Source organism: Galeopterus variegatus, unplaced genomic scaffold (genome assembly GCF_000696425.1).
Source record: "Galeopterus variegatus unplaced genomic scaffold, G_variegatus-3.0.2 Scaffold1149, whole genome shotgun sequence".
NCBI classification, from domain to species: Eukaryota; Metazoa; Chordata; class Mammalia; order Dermoptera; family Cynocephalidae; genus Galeopterus; species Galeopterus variegatus.
Window position 1 is genome coordinate 184,403 of NW_007727260.1, and position 23,412 is coordinate 207,814.

The 23,412-nt window shown below is 37.2% G+C and overlaps 1 protein-coding gene across 1 annotated transcript in view; it reads right to left on the minus strand.

The window, feature by feature from the left end:
* The window catches only part of NEO1 (neogenin 1), a 170,299-nt gene that overhangs the window by 128,406 nt on the left and 18,481 nt on the right, over positions 1-23,412 (minus strand). Inside the window, exons 5-6 of the mRNA XM_008575170.1 lie at positions 21,016-21,171; positions 11,886-11,937 (exon numbers count right to left, since the gene is read on the minus strand). Of these exons, the coding sequence (XP_008573392.1) occupies positions 11,886-11,937; positions 21,016-21,171 (208 nt within the window). The remainder of the gene's footprint in view (positions 1-11,885; positions 11,938-21,015; positions 21,172-23,412) is intronic.

Below are 23,412 nucleotides of genomic sequence, written 5' to 3' on the forward strand. Positions count from 1 at the left end.
AAAAAAAAAAAAAAAAAAAAAAAAAAAAAATCAGTAAATCATCATTAAGCTTCTGCTGAACTATCCAATTCCTCATCTCCAAAGATGAAAAGCTTGTTCTTAAACACGTTCTTTATTTATCAAACTGCTACTGGTATATTTATTTTTCACTCCTTACCACTCATGAAAATTCTCCAAGTTGGCTTAGCACACAAAAATCTTTGTATACTCTTTCCATATGCAAATTAAAGTATGCATTTTTGAAAATTCCACATAGCAGCTGAAAATGAGCATTTCAGCTATTAGCAGAAGTTCAATAAATCATTAGGTTTGCTGTTCAAAATAAGCTTCAGCAGTTCAATAAAAAGCAGAAAATTTGTTTTCCAAATTCTTGACCCACTGGCATACCAAGGGCAGTCCAGTGGATGAGGCCATTTCTGGTGCAGGCACTGAAGGCGCACATTGTCTGTGGAATTGACTAAAGTTGGTCTGCTTTTTATTATCATCATGTGCCAGCAATTCTAAACAATATCAGTGATAAAATACTCCTTTCAACCAGAGCAAACTACTCTCACCCCCTTGCCAGTTGACCTATGAATGTTTCATGAAAACCAATTTTTAAAAATATGGAACAGGAAGAGACGAGACGGGGGCTGGGGGAAGATAAAAAACAGTACCTCTCACACAGTATAGGTATGAGCTGCTTTGTAAAACTTTAGTTTCAGAGTAATCATACAGACACGTATTAGAGCATAGCATAAAATACATTTCTTACTATTTGTAGTAAAGGAGAAAGAATAAAGTCCGTAAGGAAGTGATGTAACACTGTATAGAGTACTGGACTAAGAATCAGAGATTCTGGGCTTTTAATTTGGGCTTTGCCTTCAAGTGTGTTTTGTGGTCTTTGAGAAATCACTTTTTCTTAAAAGGATATAAGACATATATATGAAAATACTTTCTTGTTAATACAAAAGATATTAAAAGAATGTGCCAGATATACCCATGTAATGTAAATATGACAAAAGTATGGATTACATCTTGGGAATAAAATGAAAATTACTAGACGTTATTTCCACTATAATTAAACTTCTTGGCAAGTCAAAATGGCTCTTAGTTCTACTACCCTAACTGTTCCAATTTTTCAAAATGCAGCAGCATCTATATTCAGCATGCTAAGAAAAGGGTTTAAGAGGAAAATATAATTTGAGGACTTTCAGAGCTTTATCAATCAGTGTATTAGTAACAATACTTCTCTATAGGGTTTTGCAAGAGAAAAGAGATCTAAATTTTGTTCAGTACTAGTTGTAATTCCAGTACTGTAATGTGTACTTTAAAGTCTCAAAAATATAAAGCATATTTACATGTAAAGTATAATCCTATTATACAATCACTGGAAATCAATCATTACGGTCCCACTAAAAAGGACTGGTTATAATGACTTTGGCCAATACAACAACTTGCTTATATATTATTTTCTCACTTTAAACACTGGTGTTCTAGATTTTGTAGTTCTCTTCGACGTGGACCACAGGTGGGGCCAATTCTTCACAAATAATTTACCTTACAAGTGTGGAAAGTAAAAATTCTCCAGGGTTTTGGGAGAAATGGTGTTTTGGGTATACAGTGATTAGGTTTTGTGATTAAATTTTGTAAGTACTTGTAATTAAATGAAGAAGAGTATACTAGTATACTAGACACATGATAATAAATCTCATGTCAACTTGACTGGGCCACGGGATGCCAAGATGTCGGGTTAAACATTATTTCTGTGTGTCTCTGAGAGCATTTCCAAAAGAGATTAGCACTTGAATTGGTGAACTGAGTAAAGTAGATGGCCCTCCCCAACATGGGTAGGCATGATCCAATCCATTGAGGTAGAGGATGATTGAATTTGTTCTCTGCCTGACTGTTTGAGGTGGGACATCAATCTTCTCCTGCCCCCAGCACTCCTGTTTCTCTGGCCTTCAGACTCAGACTGCAATCAATACCACTGGCTCTCCAGCTCTCAGATCTTTGAACTATACCATCAGCTTTCCTAGGTCTCCAACTACAGCAGATCATGGGACGTCTCAGCCTCCGTAATCGTGTGTGCCAATACCCTATTATAAATCTCTTTTCTCTCCGTGTGTGTGTGTGTGTGTGTGTGTGTGTGTGTGTGTGTGTGTGTAATTTACATCTCCTATTGGTTCTGTTTCTCTGGAGAAACCTGACTGATATACTAGGCAAATTCTATTATTTACTATAGGTACAGACATTATGAAATAGCAGTTTATGTAAGCAAAAATACTTGGAATTCATTTGTAAATTACAGACATTTCACAGTACTTTTTGACATTATTCCTTTGCTTTTCTAAGAGAATTTCAAATGGTTACATGGAGAAAATTTTCAAATCCTAAAATAATAAAAGAAGAGGTAAAATTCAACTATTTCTAAAGACATGTAAAACAAGCCTTGAAATTATATTAATATTTTAATTTTTCTATTTCCTATTTCTTTCAGGTACAGCAAATAGATAATTTCTTAACACACACATTAAGAATTCCCTTTAATATGGCTAATGCATGTATCATCTGCTCAGGAAATCAATACTGTTTAGAAAATACCTCACAAAAGAAGATACCAGAGTGACCAATAAGCAGACAGTAAAGTACTCAGCATCACTAATCATCAGGGAAATGCAAATTAAAACCATACAGAGATACCACTACAAACCTGCCAGGATGACTAAAATTAAAAAGACTGTCAACAAATGCTGGTCAGGATGTAGAGCAACAAGAACTCATGTACACTGTTGAAACTGATACAACCACTTTAGGAAAAGGACTAGCATATGAGACTCAGGAATACTGCTCATCAATTAAAAGGAATAGGCTACTAAAAACAACATGGATGAACCTCAAGTATTTTATGCTTTTATGAAAGAAGACTTATATAAACAACTATAGATGATGTGGTTATCTTTACATGAAGCTTTAGAACAGGCAAAACTAATCTATACTAGAAAAAAAAAAGAACCAGAAAAGTAGATGCTTCTGGGGTGGTAAGGAAAGGATTTACTGAGAAGAGGCAAGTCAGAACTTTCTGCAGTGATGGTAACATTCTATATCTGTATAGGGGTTTTGGTTTTATAGGAATGCACATTTGTTGGAACACATGTACAGCACACCTAAGATTTGTGCATTTCACTGTACATAAATTTTACCTCAAAAGAAAAAAATAAGAACCACAAAGAAGACATTAAACCCTAGGTAATGATATGAATGTTGAAATATTTGGGTATATCTGCAACTTACTCTGAAATATATTTTAAAAAATTAAGATAGATCAATGGATAGAGTGATATACATTTGATACAGCAATCACAGCAAAATGTCTATTGGAGACCCGAGGTGGGTATTTGCTGTAAAATTCTTTCAACTTTTTATTCTGAAAAATTTCCAAAAAAGAAGTACTAAAAACAATTAGAAAAAAAATTTTCCTTAGGAAAAATATTCTTCACCACTTCTGCATTATTACTAGAAAATTACTGTAAAAGGGAAGAAGAAAAAAAGCACTACCATTTCGAAAAATAGTAGGAAAAAAAGAATACTATGTAAGACAAATAAAAATGAAAGACAAAGATCAGAATTTTGTCAAATGACTTGGTTTGGAAAATGGCACAGAACACCCAGCTAACCCTAATCCTTTCTCAGGATTTCAAAGTTCACAAGCCAAATTCCATCCATGTACATTCTGCTTCAAAACTATAGAAGAAAATAATTTAGACCTGTGATCATTATTGGATTAGATCTTTCACATAAAAATTCCTTTCTTAAATATTTTGAAAAGTTTGGACTATCCATTTCTGATTCATAATGTGATGCCAAGAATTGAAGGAATTCACTTATCTATTAAAAACATCAAGTGTCATTTTTCCCTTCTACTTTCTGCCCAAAAATCACTGAAATCAAGTGGACAAGAATGAGTCTCAGAAACATAGCTGACACATAAGAGTGCAGCTTTTATCATCCTGGGCTAGAAATGCCTAATTACTTCTTTGTATCACTTGCTGTATCCTTGAGGATGAGGACTGTGGCCCTATTTGCCACTGTATCTCCAGTGATACTGGATTCTGCCTTCTGCCTACTTGCAGTAGATACTGAATAAATATTGCTTGAAAAATATCTTTGACAGTATTTTTATGATAGTCATTGAGACCCTGTATTTGTAATCACAGACAAGAAAAAAAATCAAAACAAGGAATGAAGGGGCTGGTATGTGGAGACTCTACCTCCACCCTGCCCAGCTTCTATCAGAGTAGTTCTAGGTTTATCTATTTTAAATATCTGGCTTTCAAGTGTGATTTTGCTGCAGTTCCTAGCCCCCCACCCCCCAAAAAAAAGTTTGAAAACCACTGACATGATCTCAACATATGGTATTTCTCTGGACAAAAAGACCAATAAAATTTTGGTTATAACTACTATAAGGACTGGGAAAAGTGAGAGTAGATTTAGATTCATTTGGCTTTTTAACAGTTATTCTCAGAATTTAGGTCATCATTTGATGCATTTAGCTTTCAGATAAAGTGAGGCTAACTGTGCTGTATGTAAGTATTCCTGTGGGGACCCCAACGGGGTAAAAACCCATTCTCATGTGTAAACTGGATTTATTTGAAAGTGCCATCAATAAACACTTAACAATAGGGGGTGAAAGTTGGTAACTGGAAAAGAAATCTAAAATCAAGAAGTATCCTATTTTGGATATTCTTTTCACTAGGAAAGTATCTTTCCACTGTCCACTTTGGAGCTTCTGAGTCTAATTTTAGTAAGAAAGAGGGCATTTTTTAAATGGGTCCACTTTCCCTGCTGTTCCTAATTCTATGATTTCTTTAAATGAAAGAGGAAGATAACTAAAATTAAAGAAGAGAATGGGAAGTTTAAGAGATTCAATATATTTAACATGAGAAACTTACTGACAATATGACTAAAATTACTAAAATTACTAAAATTCTTCCTGGCATGGCTCTCTTGACCAAAGCTGGTGAATTTGATAACATCCCTTGAAGTAAAAGAAATACAGTTCAACAAAACATACTAAATACCATATGGAAGACATTCCCTTAATAAGGCTGAATATATAACAGATTCAAGAAAAGAAAGATAAAATTAGTGACTAAGAGACCCAGAAAAGGAAAGCCTAAAATTCTGAAGTCAAGACAGATAACCTAAGAAGTAGAGTAATGCTAAGGCTGATAGTCAAACCTTCTCACTTACTTATGGGCTGGAAGGGGCATGACTTTATTATATTGCAATCCCTATGCTCTTCAAATTAAAAATGAAGAATATTTACTAACATTTTGTCCAATCTGTTGTCCTAGAGAGGCAGGAGCCCTGCTTGCACAGACCTAGGTGAGAGCCTAAGCTAGACTGCTAACAAGAAATGGGGTGTGGCTAACTTGGCTCAGGGACCACAAAGCATGGAGCCAAGAGGTCATTTAATGGTTAGTGACAAGGGACAAAATCAAAAAGGAAAGTCATCTGAAATGTCAATCCGAATGATCCAAGGAGGAAGCATAATTCAGATAAGTATGCAAAAAAGAATCAAAGAAAGCAGAATCAAGTGAGGAGAGCTTAGACAGAAAGGAAAGATTATTTGAGCCCCAGGGAAATTAGCTAAAGCACCTTTACTCAATGCCTACAACGCACCAGGCTCTGTATGAGTATTAAGCATCTTCCTCACAACACTACAATGAAGAAGGCATTCTGATCCCCATTTTACAAATAAGAAAAATGAGGTTCAAGTAAACTGATGATTTGCCAAGATCACATAGCTAGAGACTGGGAAACAAGGATAAGACTCCAAAACTTATTCATTTTCATCATATCATATTCCTTCTATACGGTGCAATGCTGATCTCTTAGTGGTTTTACAGAAACCAGGGATCCATTTCTGTACCACGATACCTGCTTATTTATCCTACAGTTTCCTCCTCATTAGGGTCATTCTGGTAACATAAAATCACAGTAGAGATCTTTACTTTCCTTAATGAACAAACAGTAAACATGCAGAATCTCCAGGCATGTGAATGGCTCTTCTATTGCATAACATTTTCATGGTCAGAAATCATGTGTCTGAATTCCACATAAATCTTGGTTCTAACTTTACATCATATTTCATTTATTTCATGTGTCTTTTCTAGAATACCTGAGAGTTCTCTTTTGAAGATGGTTACCATGGAAATGAGGCTACTGTGGTTCAGAATAAATTTACATAACTATCAGAAAATTATTTCAAGCGTGTAAAATGTGGAATTTATCTGAAAGCTAACATGACCACTGATGCAATAAATACCTAAGAAGAACTGCAAACCAATCCAAAATGATTCAGGTGATAACTATAAAACAGTTGCAAAGAATTATCTAATTTACAATAATACCTTCAGAAATGTAAGTTTATAAAGTGAAATTTTGAAATATTCTGGACACAGATAACATACTATAATATTGTATCGTAATCTACTGTATTACTTTGTTTCTTTTGCTTATAAGAGAACACCCAAAGTAATTTATAAAGAAATAAAATTTATTTCTTACAATTTTGTAGGCTGGGAAATCTTCAGTCCAGGGGCATACCTGCTGAGGGTCTTCATTTGGGTGGGAACTCTCCACAGGGCCCCGTGGTGACTCAGGCAATCACATGCGAGGATTGCATAAGCAAGAGAGCTAACCTTCTCACTTGCGCTTTATAAAACCATCAGAACCCGCATACCTGCTGAGGGTCTTCATTTGGGTGGGAACTCTCCACAGGGCCCCGTGGTGACTCAGGCAATCACATGTGAGGATTGCATAAGCAAGAGAGCTAACCTTCTCACTTGCGCTTTATAAAACCATCAGAACCCCGCCCATTACAATGCATTAAACCATCAATCCATTACTCCATGAATGGATCAATCCATCACTAGGGCACAGTCATCATAACCTAATCACCTCTTAAAGGCCCCACCTTCCACTACCATATGGGGGGTTAAGTTCCAACATGAGCTTGGGGGACATTCAAACCACAGCATATACTGTCCAACATCTTATCCAGAGGTGAAAAGAATACATTCTTAAGTCCTTGGCTGTTGTCAAATATGTAGTGTCAGGTACCACATTAGGTACTAAGGATCTAAAGGTTGACAAGGCCCTGTCCTGTCCTCAAGGAATTCAATCTGATAGAGTAGAAAGATACACAGACCGAAAAAACCCCCCAAAAAACCCATAAACATAATAGGTAAAACACGAAAAATATGTACAAGGTATATGTGCGCAATTACAGAGCACTTAAAGGAAGAAGGTGGGGAGAGAATGGATATAAAGAATGGCAGTAAGCAAGAGAGTTTTGGGCTGAAAGGAGGAACTTTCTGTGTAGATGGGACAGGACAGTACAAGTAGAAGAACTGCATCGTGTTCATAAGCAGCTAGCTGTTGCTCTTCAAATTAAATTACCATGAGAAGCAATGGCAATCACGGATTCATCAGGCTCACGCTCCAGTTCTCTCTCTGCTTGGAGCATAGAAGAAAAGTGACCCCTTCAGGAAAAGTAAACATCCAGCACTCTGAAAATTACAGGGAGAAGGACTCAAGAGGAAGATATACTCATATAAGGCTTCTTGCTAGTTTGTTTGAGGTAATTTTTAAAAGTCAAAGGATATGACCAAATTTACACAAGTTTACGACACAAATCATACCTCTTACCTGTTGCTTTAGGACCTTATTTTCCTCATTTACTATACCTAAAGTATTTTACCTTGCCATTTAATGGTCTTATAAAACATAATTTTTGTTGAATACCAAGTATTCTGCTATAGGAATAGACCATAATTTATTAAGCCGGTTGCCTATTGTTGGCCATTTATATGGTTTATAACTTTTCCCCTTAAGTATCTATCATTGTAATGGACATTTCCATGCATAAATCTTTGCACACATCCCTGATTATTTCATTAAAACAAATTATTAGAAGTAGAATTATAGTCAAAGGATGTGCAAGTTTTAAGTCTTTTGATAAAATTACCAAACTGCCCCCCAAAAAGGTTACATCACCTTGCACTACTACTACCAGCAGTGTATCCTCGTTTTACTGTAATTTTGCCAAGAATGGGTTATTATTTATAAACTCTACTAGGAGGCAAAAAAAAAAAAAAGTTACTTTAATTTGCATTTCTTATACTACTAGTGAGGTTGAACTCTTTTCAAGACGATTGGCCACTTTCATCTCATTTCTGTAAACAAACTATTTTACCTTTTTCTCTTTTTTCAACTGAGGTATTTATCTTATTCTTGTTAATTTATAAATACCACTTACATTTGCTGCAGTTATTTTTCCCAGTTTTTTTTTTTTTTGTCCTTTTTGAGACCGTCCACACCGTGCTCAGCCAGTGAGCACTGTGAGCACACCAGCCATCCCTATATAGGATCCGACCCCGCGGCGGGAGCGCTGCTGTGCTCCCAGCGCCACACTCTCCCGAGTGCGCCACGGGCTCGGCCCAATTTCCCAGTTTTTAATTAAAGGACTTTGATCACTTTTGCCACTCTGTGAAAAACAAATTTGAGGAGAAATTAGAGAATTAGAGAAATCAGTTAGGATATCACTGCAGTAATCTAGGAAAGAGATTAAATGAACTTGAACTAGAGGAGCAAAATCAAGAAAAAAGAGAGCCTAATGAATTGGATGCAGGGAGAAATAAAAAATATTGAAACAAGAATGATTCCTATGTTTTTAGCACAGGTGTATAAGTGGATAGTCATACCTCTGAGATACAGAAAATCAGAAGAGAAAGATTTTTTTTTTTTTTTTTTTGTCTTTTTCCGTGTCCGGCAACGGATCGCAACCCTCAGTGTCGCCCCCGTACCGGACCGGGACCGGCAATGGGATCACAGCCCTCGGTGTTGCGCCCGCGCCTCGTTCAGCCAGTGAGCGGGAACCGGTCTGTATGTGGGATCCGAACCCTCGGCGGGAGCGCCACCGCGCTTCCCAAGCAGCGCACTATAGCAGTGCGCCACCGGGCCAGCCCAGAAGAGAAAGATTTTGAAGGAAGAATGTTAAGTTCAATTTTGGACATGTAAAATTTGAAGTGCCTGTAGGACATCCAACTGTTAATGTCTGAAGCTCAGTGTGGGGTCTGGTCTGAGAATTTGGGAGTTAGTTATGTAAATTATACTTGAAACCATGAGCGTGTAGAGTGTGAAGAGTAGCAGGCTGAAGACAGTACTTTGTGGAGCACCAATACTTCAAGAACAACTGGAAGATGCCCATGAAGGAAAAACGGAAGGAATGGAGAGAGAAATAAAAGGAGTCACAAGATAATAGTGTTATCAAGTCAAAGTAGCGGGGAATCTCATGGAATTGGCATTAAAGATGAAGAGATTTAATGAACATAGTCTTGAATCATGACAGAAAATAAGGGTTTTTAAGCAGCAGAGATGGCAGCCGTATGGAGGAAAGCTTATCTTTGATGGTTTCAGTATTTTTTTTTTTTTTTAAGTTTTATGTTGGCTTATGGAAGGGATCAAAAGGTCAAGAATGGGAATTAATAAAAATGACCAAGCACTGTTTGTAAACATATATGCTTTGTTATATATGTCGAAGGTAGCAATTACAGCCTCAATTATACAAAGTAAGGGTGATGGTTCATCTTCCTCCTTAATAACCTTTCAGAAGATTCTTTTTTAAACCCTGGCTTCTTTTACACTAGAAGTCTCTGAAAAAAAAGGTGCAAAGGAAAACATGAATAATAAAGTAATCACAAACACCAAATCATTCTAGTTGACGCATTTCACAATTTTAAGACAAAGCTTCATTTATTCACTCAACAATTACTTGTTAATAATCTACTTTGATAAAAAATTATTAAGACCAGCCCCGTTGATAAGGACCCCAGTCTAGGAGTAGTGAGAAAAGGCATATAAACAAATCAGTGAGAGATACTACCGGTAAAAGAGAATTATTTTAAAATACCAATTATGCCTGAGGGTGAGGGAGGGTTAAGAAAAGCCTCACAGAGGGGTCAGGTAAACTAATCTTGAAGCTCTATCAGGAAATTGTAGCTGGGGGTAAGGGGATACAGGGAACATTGCTGTCAAACAGCACAGTATGTTGAGGAAACCATAAGCAGTTTGGTAAAGATGACTGCATTCCTATTCCAGGTTTAGGTGGAAAGGGCCAGGAGTTTATTCATTCTTATAACAATCCATTTAACTGATAAAAGGAACTAAGACACTTGGCCAAGTTCACATAGCTAAGCGACAGAGCTGAGACTGGACTCCAACCACACTGGGACACGGCTGCTCTTAATCACTTCTCTGTGGTGCCTCTCCAGTTAACACTGAAAACGTTGACCATGAAGGGTCTGGATGTGGTTTGTACATATGCAATAAGGAATCTGCTTTTTATCCTGAAGCTAAGAGAACAGAATTTTAATGAACAGCAGCAGAATGTTGTGACTGACTCATGAAGTAAAGGGAAGTGAAATCATCGAGCACTGGGAGAAAAGGGGAGATCAATTTCTTAATGTGGCTAGAGGTAAAAGTAGAATAAGAGAAGCAGAATGACACTGGGCTGTGGCTTCAAGAAAGATGATGAAGTTGAAAGCTTTAGAGGTAGGTATTGACAATGTCAAGGGGATGGCCAATTTAGAATTTATCAATTCATTCCACAAAAATACAAATGGAAAATTTTGGGAGTCGGAGGGAGAGGTGTATCACACATTATTATGACTGTTTTAAAAGAAAAGGAAAAATTCCTGTTTAAAAAAAAAAACAACTCATGACCCATTTTAAGTGTTATCACCAATCTGAGATGACAGGAAATACACAATGGGATAATTCACGTCACAGCATGTGTAGAAATCCCAGGAGTTAACGATAAGACAATAAATTTGAAATATTTAACAGATGAAGAACGAACTTATAACCTTTTCTGCATTAACACTCACTATGGCATTTCCTGTAACTATATCTTCTTAAAAAATAACAGAAGTCAGACAGGTATGACTGTATTTTATATATATCTCACACTATTTCTCATAAATTACTTTCCCCATCAGAAATAAAAAATGGGACAAGGCTCAAAACAAAATTTTCCAAATATGTTTTTGTACAAAATGACTTCTTCACCATAAACAATAAAAAAGGAAGACCTCACGTGGTACACATGAAGAGAACAGCTTGAACTGTAGTAACTACCACCCAGATTAAGAAACAGAACAGTAACACACCAGAAGCCCAGCTGCACAACATTCAGTCACTACTCTGCCCTTCTTCAAAAGTAATTGCTATTCTGACTTCTAAAACCATAGGTTAGTATTGCCTGTTTTTGAGCTTTATATAAATGTAAATATACAGTATGTATTCTTTTGTGTCTGGCCTCTTTCTAAAATTTACCCATGTTGAATGCAGCAGTGGTCTGAGAGTTATCATTGCTGATAATATGCCATTGTATGATTGGAACACTATCCATTCTACTTTGAATTTTGATGAACATCTGTATTATTCTCAGTTTTGATTTACTGTGAATATAGCTGGTAAGAACATGATTGCACATTTTTTTGGCACATATATTTATACAGTATACTCTTAGGAATACAATTGCTGTATCATAGATTCTGCCAAACAGTATTTTAAAGTGATTATATCAATACTCCTATCAGCAGTAGAGTTCCCAGTGTTCCTCATTTAATCAACACCTGGTACTGTTGGTCTTTTGAATTTTAGACAGTCTGGAAGAGTATAGTAGTATCTCATTTTTGCTTTGTATTTGCATTTCTCTGAAGACTAATAATGACAACCATTTTTTCAAATACTTAGTAGCCACTTGGAGATATTCTGTGAGGTAACTGTTCAAGTCTTTTGCCCATTTTCTCCTGGTTTATCTATCCTTACCTTACCAATCTGTAGGAGTTCTTTACAGAGTTCACATCAGGGGTTGGCAAACTTTTTCTGTAAAGGGCCAGACAGTAAATATTTCAGCTTCATGAGCCTTAGCGTCTCTGTCACAACTACTCAACTCCTGTTTCGCAACATGAAAGCAGCCACAGTCAATATGTAAGTGAATGAGCATGGCTGTGTGCCAATAAAACTTTAGCTGTAGTTTGCCAACCCTGCTCTAGATAAAGACCTTTGTCAAGTTACATACAAGTCTTGTCAAGAGTTTAACAATGTTCACGTTCTTTACGAAGAATCAACTTTTGGCTTTGCTGACACTCTCTGTTTTGAATGTTTGTTTTTTATTTCATTAATTTTTGCTCTTGTTATTATTTCCTTTCTTCCATTTCTTTGGTTTTAGTTTGCCATTTGTTTTTTAGGTTTTTGAGATGAATATTTAAATAACTGATTTCTGAGCCTTTCTTCTTTTCTAATATATGTACATACGCTATAAATTTCCCTCTAAGCATCCCACAGTTTTGATAGGCCATATCTCTCCTAAGTCACATTATTTCCTAATTTTCATCACCATTTCTTTTCTGACTCATAGTTTATTTCAAAGTGATTCACTTAATTTCCAAACACAAGAAGTTACAAAGTTACCTCTCCCCCCCAAAAAAACTTTTTTTCTAATTAGTTCCAACCTTAATTCTACAGTGGTCAAATGTGCAGAATTTCAATTCTTTTAAATTTAAGATTGGCTCTATGGTCAGTATATGACATATTTTGAGAACTGTTTCATAAGCAGTTATAAAAATAGAGTTTATTCACTTGTTTGGTGCAGTTTTACAGAAACATTTAGCTCAAGATTGTTAATCACGTTGCTTAGTTATGTTTATGGTTTTATTTCGTCTATATTTGTTTTGGTCTGCATATCCTATCAGTTACTAAAGTGTGAAAATCTACAACTATGATTAAAGTTTTGTTTAGTTCTCTTTGTTGGTCTGTCAGTTTATGCTTTTCATATTTTAAGATTATATTATGAGGCATATACATATTTTAAATGTTTTTATTTTCCTGTTAACTCTTTTTAAAAATTATTTTAAATTTTTAGTTTTTAAAAATTTATTTTGTAATTGGCAAATAAAAAGTATATATTTTTATGCTGTATGACATGATATTTTTTTTTCCCCCTTTTTTGTCTTTTTTCGTGACCGGCAACGGATCGCAACCCTCAGTGTCGTGCCCGTACCGGACCGGGACTGGCAACGGGATCGCAACCCTCAGCGTTGCGCCCGCACCTCACTCAGCCAGTGAGCAGCCGGTCTGTATGTGGGATCCGAACCCTTGGCGGGAGCGCCACCGCGCTCCCAAGCGGCGCCGCGCTCTCAAGCGGCGCACTGTAGCAGTGCGCCACCGGGCCGGCCCTGACATGATATTTTGATACACATATACACTACAGAATGGCTAAATCAAGCTAATTAACAAATCTATTACCTCACATACTTATTTTTTTGTGGTGAGAACATTTAAAATCTATCCTCATAGCAATTTTCAAGTACAGTCATTTTCCACGTTTTTTTTTTTGTCTTTTTCCGTGTCCGGCAACGGATTGCAACCCTCAGTGTTGCCCCCATACCGGACCGGGGACCGGCAATGGGATTGCAACCCTCGGCGTTGCCCCTGCGCCTCGCTCAGCCAGTGAGCGGGAACCGGTCTGTATGTGGGATCCGAACCCTCGGGCGGGAGCGCCGCCGCGCTTCCCAAGCGGCGCACTTATCCAGTGCGCCACCGGGCCGGCCCCCGATTTTCCACATGTTTTGGTCAACAATGGACCACATACATATACAACAGTGGCTACACCAGATAGCCTAGGTGTGTAATAAGCTATACTATCTAGGTTTCTGTAAGTACACCCTATGACATTCACACGACGATAATGAAATTGCCTAATGATGCATATTTCAGAACATAACCCCTGCTGATAAGCAACACATGAACATATGTAATATACTGTTATTAACTATAGTCACCATGTTGTACAACAGATCTCTTGAGTTTATCCCTCCTACCTAACTGAAATTTTGTATCCTTTCACCAGCATCTCCCCAATATACACCCCACCATCCACATTCCCTTCCCAGCCTTTGGCAACCATTCTGCTCTCTGCTTCTACGAGCTTAACTTTTTTAGATTCCACAAATAAGTGAGATCATGTAGTATTTGTCTTTCTGTACTTGGCTTACTTCACTTACTGTAATATCCTCAAGGTTCATTCATGTTGCTGCAAATAACAGGATTCCTTTCTTTCTTAAGGGTGAATAGTATTCCACTGTGTACATACACTACATTTTCTCTATCCATTCATCCACTGATGAACTCTTAGGTTGATTCCATGTCTCGGCTATTGTGAATAATGCTGCAATGAACATGCAAGTGCAGATATCTCTTCAAAATACCGATTTCATTTCCTTTGGATATACAAGGGGACTTCAAAAAGTTGATAAAAAATTAAAAGATAAAAATAAAAATATGAAAATTACTTCTCAACACAATACATATAAACCACATTTTCTTTATCCATTCATCCACTGATGAATACAGGTTGATTCTATCCACTTGGCTATTGTTAATAAAGCTGCAATGAACATGAGAGTGCAGATATCTCTTCAAAATACTGATTTCATTTCCTTTGGATATACAAGGGGACTTCGAAAAGTTAATAAAAAATGGAATTAAAAGACAAAAATAAAAAATATAAACTTTACTCCTCAACATAAGCTCCATCAAGTTCAAGACACTTTTGCAGGCAATGATACCAGCTATTTAGTCCATCCCTAATGAACTGAGGGTCCCGGCAATTTAACCATGTCAATACGGTCTTTATTACACTATTAACAGAAGAAAAATGAGCACCTTTTAAAGAATTTTTAAGATTAGGAATAAAAAGAGTTAAAAGGAGCCAAATGAGGACTGTAAGATGGATACCTGATGATTTCCCACTGAAACTCTTGCAAAATTGCCCTTGTTTCATGACAGCAATGAGCAGGAGCATTGTTGTGGTGAAGGACTCTCCGGTGAAGCTTTCCTAGGTGTTTTTCTGCTAAGCCTTTGGCTTGCTTTCTCCAAACACTCTCATAATAAGCAGATGTTATCGTTCTTTGGCTCTCCTGAAAGTCAACAAGCAAAATGTCTTGAGCATCCCAAAAAACTGTCGCCATGACCTTTGCTCTTGACCAGTCCACTTTTGCTTTGACTGGACCACTTACACTTCTTGGTAGCCACTGCTTTGACTGTGCTTTGTTGTCAGGATCATACTGGTAAAGCCATGTTTCATCTCCTGTTACAATTTTTTAAAGAAATGCTTAAGGGTCTTAATCCCACTTATTTAAAATTTCCAATGAAACCTCTGCTCTTGTCTGCAGCTGATACGGGCACAACAGTTTTGGCACCCATCAAGCAGAAAGTTTGCTCAACTGCAATATTTCAGAATTGTGTAAGCTGAACCAATTGAGATGTCCATGGTGTTGGCCACTGTTTCTACTGTTAATTGTAGGTCCTCTTCAACTAGTGCAGAAACAAGATTAATTTCTTCCTCACAAATTGATGTGGATGGTCTGCCACCAAGGGCTTCATCTTCAACATCCTGTCTCTTCCTAAAATGAGTTATTCATTTGTAAACTGCTGATTTCTTTGGGGGCACTGTCCCCATCAACTTTTTGTAAAGCATCAATGATGTCACCATTCTTCTTACCCAAGCTTCACCATAAATTTGATGTTTGTTCTTGCTTCAATTTTAGCAGAATTCATGTTGCTGTTATAAAGGCTCTTTTCAAACTGATGTATTAACCTTCTTAGTGCCTCAAACTAGATCTTGTTCAGACATGTTATAACAAGTTAGTAAAAGTTTATTTTGGTGCAAAAAAATTTAGGATCCATGCATAGTTTTTTTCATGATATCCATTTTCCATGAACTTTTTGAAAAGCCCTCATACATCCAAAAGTAGGATTGCTGGATCATATGGTAGTTCCGTTTTTAATTTTTTGAGGAACCTCATACTGTTTTCCATAATGACTATACCAATTTACATTCCCACCAACAGTGTACAAGGGTTCCCCTTTGCTCCACATCCTTGCTAACACTTGTCTCTTGTTTTTTTTTATAATATGTAGCCATCCTAACAGGTGTGAGGTGATATCTCACTATGGTTTTAACTTGCATTTCCCTGATGATTAGTGATGCTGAGCATTTCATATACCTATTGGCCATCTGTATGTCTCCTTCTGAGAAATGTCTTTTCAGGTCCTTTACCTATTTTTCACATCAGGCTATCTGTTTTCTTACTATTGAATTTTTTTAGTTCCTTATATATTTTGGATATCTACTCCTCATCAGATATATGGCCTGCAAATATTTTCTCCTATGCCATAGGTTGTTTCTTCACTATTGATTGTCTCCTTTGCTGTGCAGAAGATTTTCAGTTCAATGCAATCTCATTTGTCTATTTTTCCCTTTGTTGCCTGTGCTTTAGGGGTCATATCTGAAAAATCTTTGCCAAAACCAATGTCAAGAAGCTTTTACCCTGTCCTCTAGTAATTTTAGTTTCAGGTATTATGTTTAAGTCTTTAATCCATATTGAGTTAAATTTTGTATATGGTATGAGATAAGTGTCCAGTTTCATTCTTCTGCATGTGGCTAGCCAGTTTTCCCAGCACCATTTACTGAAGAGACTCTTTTCCCTATTGTTTATCTATTTTCCCTATTATGTTTCAAGAGAAACAGGACGGATCTGCATGACTTTTTATCACCTTCAGAAGTCACACATATCACTTCGCCATATACTATTAATCCAATTACCTCCAAGCCAAGGGCAAATGACATAAACCCCATCACCCACTGAGGGGATGGCCGAAGCATTTGGGGGCCATGTTTTAAAACTCCCATACCTCTTGCAGCAATTCCTGGATATATCTCTTCTTATTTGAATGTTTATTCCAAAAGTGGTTCTGGTGTGTCCTTGTGTAGCTAACCTTCTGAGGTCTTACAAGATGAGAATTTTTATTATGCCTCACATTTTGGATGCATATAAATTCTATGTGGATTCAAGGTCCTTTTCCAATAACACTTTAAAAACATTACTCTAGTTTCTTGACATCAGATTTCTCAAATCAGTACTAGATGCAATCGAGTTCTTATCCTTTTGCAGGTGATCTGTTCTTTCTCACAAGAAGCTTTCAGAATTTGTCTGGGATATTATTATGTGTTACTGCAAATGGGTATAAGGGTGGGTCATTCCTTCTCTCACCTATTTAGTAATCTATAATGCCTTCTCAGTCTAGGGCCTTTTACAAGTCTTTAATTCTGAGAAATTTATCTTAATTATTTCTTCAAATATGTATTTCCCTCTTCCTTTTTTTCATCCCTAAGACTCTTACTTATCTGGAACGAAGCCCTTCTACATCTACCTCTCATACTTCTTGGATTTTACTCGTGTTCTCTGTCTTCACCACTTAATTCTACATTCTCTGAGAATTCCTCAGTGTCATCTTCCAACTCATGAGTTTGTTCATCAGCCTTCAACTATCATCCAGACTGGTTTATTCTTTATTTTTACTGCATTTTCATACATAATATTTTTTTTTTTCCTTTTTGTCTTTTTTCGTGACCGGCAACGGATCGCAACCCTCAGTGTCGCACCCGTACCGGACCGGGACCGGCAACGGGATCACAACCCTCGGTGTCACGCCCGCACCCCGCTCAGCCAGTGAGCGGGAACCAGTCTGTATGTGGGATCCGAACCCTCGGCAGGAGCGCCACCGCGCTTCCCAAGCGGCGCACTGTAGCAGTGCGCCACCGGGCCGGCCCCATACATAATATTTCTACTTGGTCTTGTTCTTGCATTATATTGTTAATACCTTCCTTAACTCCTTAAATACTTTTATCACGTTTATATTAAGTTCTTGATCAATCTGTTCCCATTATTCTCCATGAGACAGTATATGTTATTTACTTAGTTGCCTTTGAGAGTAATTGTACTATTCTGGTGACTAATTTGGCTATAAAGTAATGCTTGTCTGGTAATATGTATGGTAAAAGGGCTACAGGCCATACCATAATTGTATCTGAGCTGGTGAACTTAAGAAAAGGGGAGATGGGCTCCAGAGCAAAGAGCCCCAGCGATCTCAGAACCACTACTGTTTACTACAATTTGCTGGACATTCCACAGGCAACAGTACTGGTCAGGGTTTTCACATTTAAACTCTTAGGGAGAAGAAGGACTGTGAACAGAGACTTTTATTAGATAGAAATCTACCAATCCGGTAGTTTGGAGAGGGTGAGGAGAAGAGGTAGAAAGATGACCCCTTAAGGGCAGCTAGTCAGGCCATACCTGTTTACATCAATGCCATCAAAGGTCCAGCAGATTTTTTGAATGCACATTGACGTATGAACCATTGCTGCTCATTTCTGTGGTGAAGGGACAGGCAAAGACAATCTCAAGGCAACACCAGTGAGAAACAACAATAGAACCTAACCTTATTCCAACCTATTTTCTCATTGCCACGTCTCGAACTCCTTAGTCCTAGGATGCAGCCAACACCCCCACACCCACATCACAACCCACTCGCCCATCAGCACATACAGGTTCAAGAGAGCCTTCAGTCTCCCTCTTTCCTTCTCTCTCTAGTTTCTTCAGAGTTGATTTTGGGTAAAGGAGTCAACAGCTGGGACTAATTTGAGAGGAAATGGAAACTATTTTCTTTGTCAAAGCTGTAGAACTTTTGCTCAATTTCAACCACTCCTAATCCAGTTCAGAAATGTGAGGCAAGCAAATCAATGAAGAGTTAAGGTTTGTCGTAATTTTTAATAACTGGGATCCCTTACTCTTCTAAGTTTTCTAGAATACATTCACGTAAAAAATACTTTATCCAGGCTCAGATGAAACTGGGTACAAATTATAAGATACATATTATCTTGTATCTAAAAAATGCAGTTTATTCAGTTGATAGCTAGATTAGATTTCATACAATGGATAAAAATAAAAGCATAGGGAAAAAAAGAAAGAAACCACATAGACAAATGTCCTCATGAAGAAAAACATGAAAAAAAGGTACAGCTATGAATATGAAGTATGGGAGACACTATGCACCTCATAAGAGGCTCCTAACAACCACGATACAAGATAGGTAGAGGAAACTAAGCACAGGGAGAAAAATGGAAGAGAGGAGAAGGCAAGAATCTGATTAATGGAGAAAATAAAAAAGAGAAAATATCCATTAAGAGAGGCACAGAGACCAAGTAAGATAAAGTTTGCTAGTATTTTATTTGTCCAATTCCATCTACGTAGAGGTAAAGAACTTGATTATTCTACAATGCTATGCCCTATCTAGCCAAGAACACTGACTGAGCTCAAATGACATAAAAGTTATGAGAAATCTAAAGCTCGTTCTTTTGATTTTCAGAGTTTATGAATCCACCCACAAATAGCGATAGAGAACATAAGTATGCTATGTCTTTACCGGCACTGAATACCAAACAGTCTACTCTCCAATTCCTCTAAAAAACACATTTGAGTCCTCTGGTGACTATTGGAGTGAGAATGTAGCTACCCTATTTCCCACTCTGAAATGCACAAAATGTACCAAGAGAAACAAACTTTTTTCACATAAAATAAAACTAAGGGATTGCTAACCACCCCAAACCACAGATTATGAAGTATTGTATCAAATACAATATGATTTGGAACAAGTTGATAATGAATATCACAAGCCAATAGAGTCCTCTACATATCTAAGCAGTGTTTGATTTCTCTGAATTTAATGGAGAAGATCCTAATTATTTAAACAAAGATAAATTGGGGTGAAAACAAATCATAGGAGAGAGAGCAAATATTCCTCTGAGGGTACATTTCCATGTGGAGGAGTGGCAGGGGAGATGGGGATAAAGAAGAGACTGTATGTACATGCCATCTTCATTTTTCTCTCACTTCTGAATCAGAGAACCTATGAGGGGGAAAGGAGAGAATATGGACAAAAGAAAGAAAAACGATCCTTGTAGTGATTATCAGCATTAGCTGAACAGAGAGAAACAAACATCAAATCATCAAACCAAGTTACGGTGAGAGCCACAGTGTACTCCTTCCTGGGAGATATATTCACCCAAAGGAAGGGAGAAATGGTTCTGCATCAGATAAAAGAGATGTCTCTGTAAGAAAGCATCCTGAGACAAGGAATGTGAACTGAATGTTCCAGACACCCCACACCACACCCTCCCCCTCACCACCACCACCACCACTACTACTATAAATAATAACAAAAATAACTAACATTGAGCTCTTACCATATTCTAGTCACTATTGGAGGAGTTTTACAATTATTACCTCTTTTAATACTCAAAACAATCTCAATCAGGTAAGCACTCTGATTATCTCCATTTTACAGATGAGGAAAATGAGGTTCAGAAAAGTGTGATAGTTAATTCTAGGTGTCAGCTTGATTAGACTAAGGAATACCTAGAAACCTGGTAAAGCTATCTTTTTGGATGTGTTTATAAGTGTGTTTCCAGAAGAGATTAGCATGTGGGCCTGAGTGGACTAGGTGGGAAAGATCCGACCTCAATATGGGCAAGAACCATCCAATCTGCTGGGGCCCTGGAGAGAACAAAATCGGTGAGAAAGGAGAATTGCACTTTGTCCACTGGAGCTGGGATATACTCTGTTCTCCTGTCCGTGGACATCAGAACTTGAGACTCTTCAGCATTTGGGTTCCAGGACTAACACCAACAGCACCATCAGCCTCCCTGGTTCTGAGGTTTTTAGAATTGGGCTGAGCCACGGTATCAGCATACAGTTTGCAAACGGCCTACAGTGGGATGACTCAGCCTTCACAATCATGTAAGCCAATTCCCCTAATAAACCCCCTCCCATATATTTATATACATATACTATTGGTTCTGTCTCTCTGAAGAACCCTGACTAATACAGAAAGGTTAAGTAAATTTCCTATAGTCATATAGCTAGGAATATAAGACCCAGAATTTGAACCCAAGCAGTACAGTCTTAAAGTTAGGCTTTTAACTGTTATTCTGTATTACCTCTCCCATATTAATGTTAAATAATCAGAAGACCCTGAAAGTACACAGGATTTTTTACTTACACAGTAAATATTTGCGTACCTTGTATGGTAAGCTCTGCTTGAGTGTCAATTGTCTCATTTCCATTATCAGCTATACAAAAATAAGTTCCAGCATCATCCTCAGTGACATCACTGATCTCCAGACTACCACCTGCTAGCAGTACCAATCGTTCAGAGCTGCATAAAAAAATATAATACATTTCAGTACTAGGAAAATAATACCTGAGAAACACTCCACATAAAATAGAGAAAACACTTAAATAGTATTATTATGTACACTGCTACAGATACAGAGACTAACATAAAATTGTCAGAATTTAATTTAGTACAATTTGCTCTGCTTAAATTTTACATGCATAAATACCACAAATACAAATCAAATGTTACAATGAATTGTCTCTGATACTTTGAGTTATTCCCTAAGGGATATATCACTTTTGTGACCAATTCCACTTCCCCTAGCCCATCCCTGTCTCCCTACTCTGGCCAGTTGTTTTGCAAATTACGTAATTTTGAAGTTTGGAATCAATCTGAGAGTCACTTCACCATAGCTATGCCACATTGAATTAATAATATAAAGAAAAAGGGCCGAGCCTGTGGCGCACTTGGGAGAGTGCGGCGCTGGGAGTGCAGCGACGCTCCCGCTGCGGGTTTGGATCCTATATAGGAATGGTCGGTGCACTCACTGGCTGAGCGCGGTGTGGGCGACACCACACCAAGGGTTGCGATCCCCTTACCGGTCACGAAAAAAGACAAATAATAATAATAATAATAATATAAAGAAAAAATAAAGAATGCAAAATGTCAGATCAGGAACAGTAAAGTCACGGGATCACAGTGCCTACTGAAAGTTTCCTATGGTGACTTGACTAGGAAAGGGAGGATAATATAAAGAAAAAATAAAGAATGCAAAATGTCAGATCAGGAACAGTAAGTCACGGGATCACAGTGCCTACTGAAAGTTTCCTATGGTGACTTGACTAGGAAAGGGAGGAAAAGAGGAAGGTAAGGGAGAGAGAAGGACAGTTGCCAGAGAGCGCAGCTTCCTGGGTGTGGTGGCTGCACCATCATGCCATTATCAACAAGAACGTTGATGAATACCGACCTAACATTACAGAGTGATTTAAGTCTATTTAAAGAGAAACTAAAATAATCATACAACATTGAGAAAGAAGTCACAAATCAATATTCTGATCAAATTTTTATAAAGGGAACAAGTTCAGTTAATTTTGGAAGAGATACAAACAAAATCAAACATGCAAAGGTACCTGACATAAAGCAAGGAATGCAATTAATTCTAGGGACAAGTGCATAATTAAAGCTGCCACTCTGAAAGTCACTTGCATAGATGACATAAATTCAAAATACAGTACCAAACACAATAGTAAATGTACACATGTGTATTTTTATTTTGAAGTTCTATGTCTAATGGTTTTTGTAGGCTAGATTTTTCTCCCAAATCTTAATATTGTTACATTTCCAGTTTGTAACTATGCTCAACAAAAAGTATTGTGTTTATAATTTAGCTTTCCAAATTCCTTATAGGGAAAAAAATCAGAGGAAATGACTAATCTCTACCACATTTATAATCCTAATTCTAAAAGTAAATAAAATGCTATTCAAGCTTAAATTTCAGTATACTATAAGTCTAGGTAATTAGTCTTCCTGAATCTGATAAACAAGATTAAATTTCTGGACACAGAAAGCTGAAAACCAGGATCAGGTTTGGTGACTTCTACAAGAAATAACACCCTGAAAGGTCATGACTAAACCTTACCAAGCGACCTTCCTATCTGAAATGTCTCAATTATACCTTCAAATTGCAACTTTATGCAATGTAAACAGAGAAGCAAGATAACATAGACTAGGCAAGAATGACTGGGATAAAATAAATAGATAAGACATGGTTTTGGTGCCTCACAAAATATAAAAGTTTTACTAAAATTAAAATCCTACATTTTACACTTGGACAAAATCACTACTAAGCTTCAGAAATGGAAAATTTTAAATGTTCACAAATGAGAAACCAGCAATATATACTTATGATACCCAGCTGAGATGAACATAATTTGAAACACTAGGTGGTATAGTATTTTTGAAAGTGATATACAGTAATTTTTATCTAATAATTACACTAAAAATAGTCCTGATACTTGCCATGCCTGATATTTGGCATAACTGAGTGCCAGTACAGCAGTAGTCAATATTTCTTAATTAGGTTGATTTTACTCCTGCCTTAGGTTGAATGTTCCCCCAATACTTAATTCCCACGTAATTGTTTAAGGTGGGAAATCCTATCATGGTAATTGAACGGTGGGGTTTTGGAGAGGTGATTAGATTGTAGGACCAAACCTAGTGAATGAATTAAAAATGGTGGTCAGGGGTGTGGTTTGGAGGGCTTTAAAAGGACTGTGAATG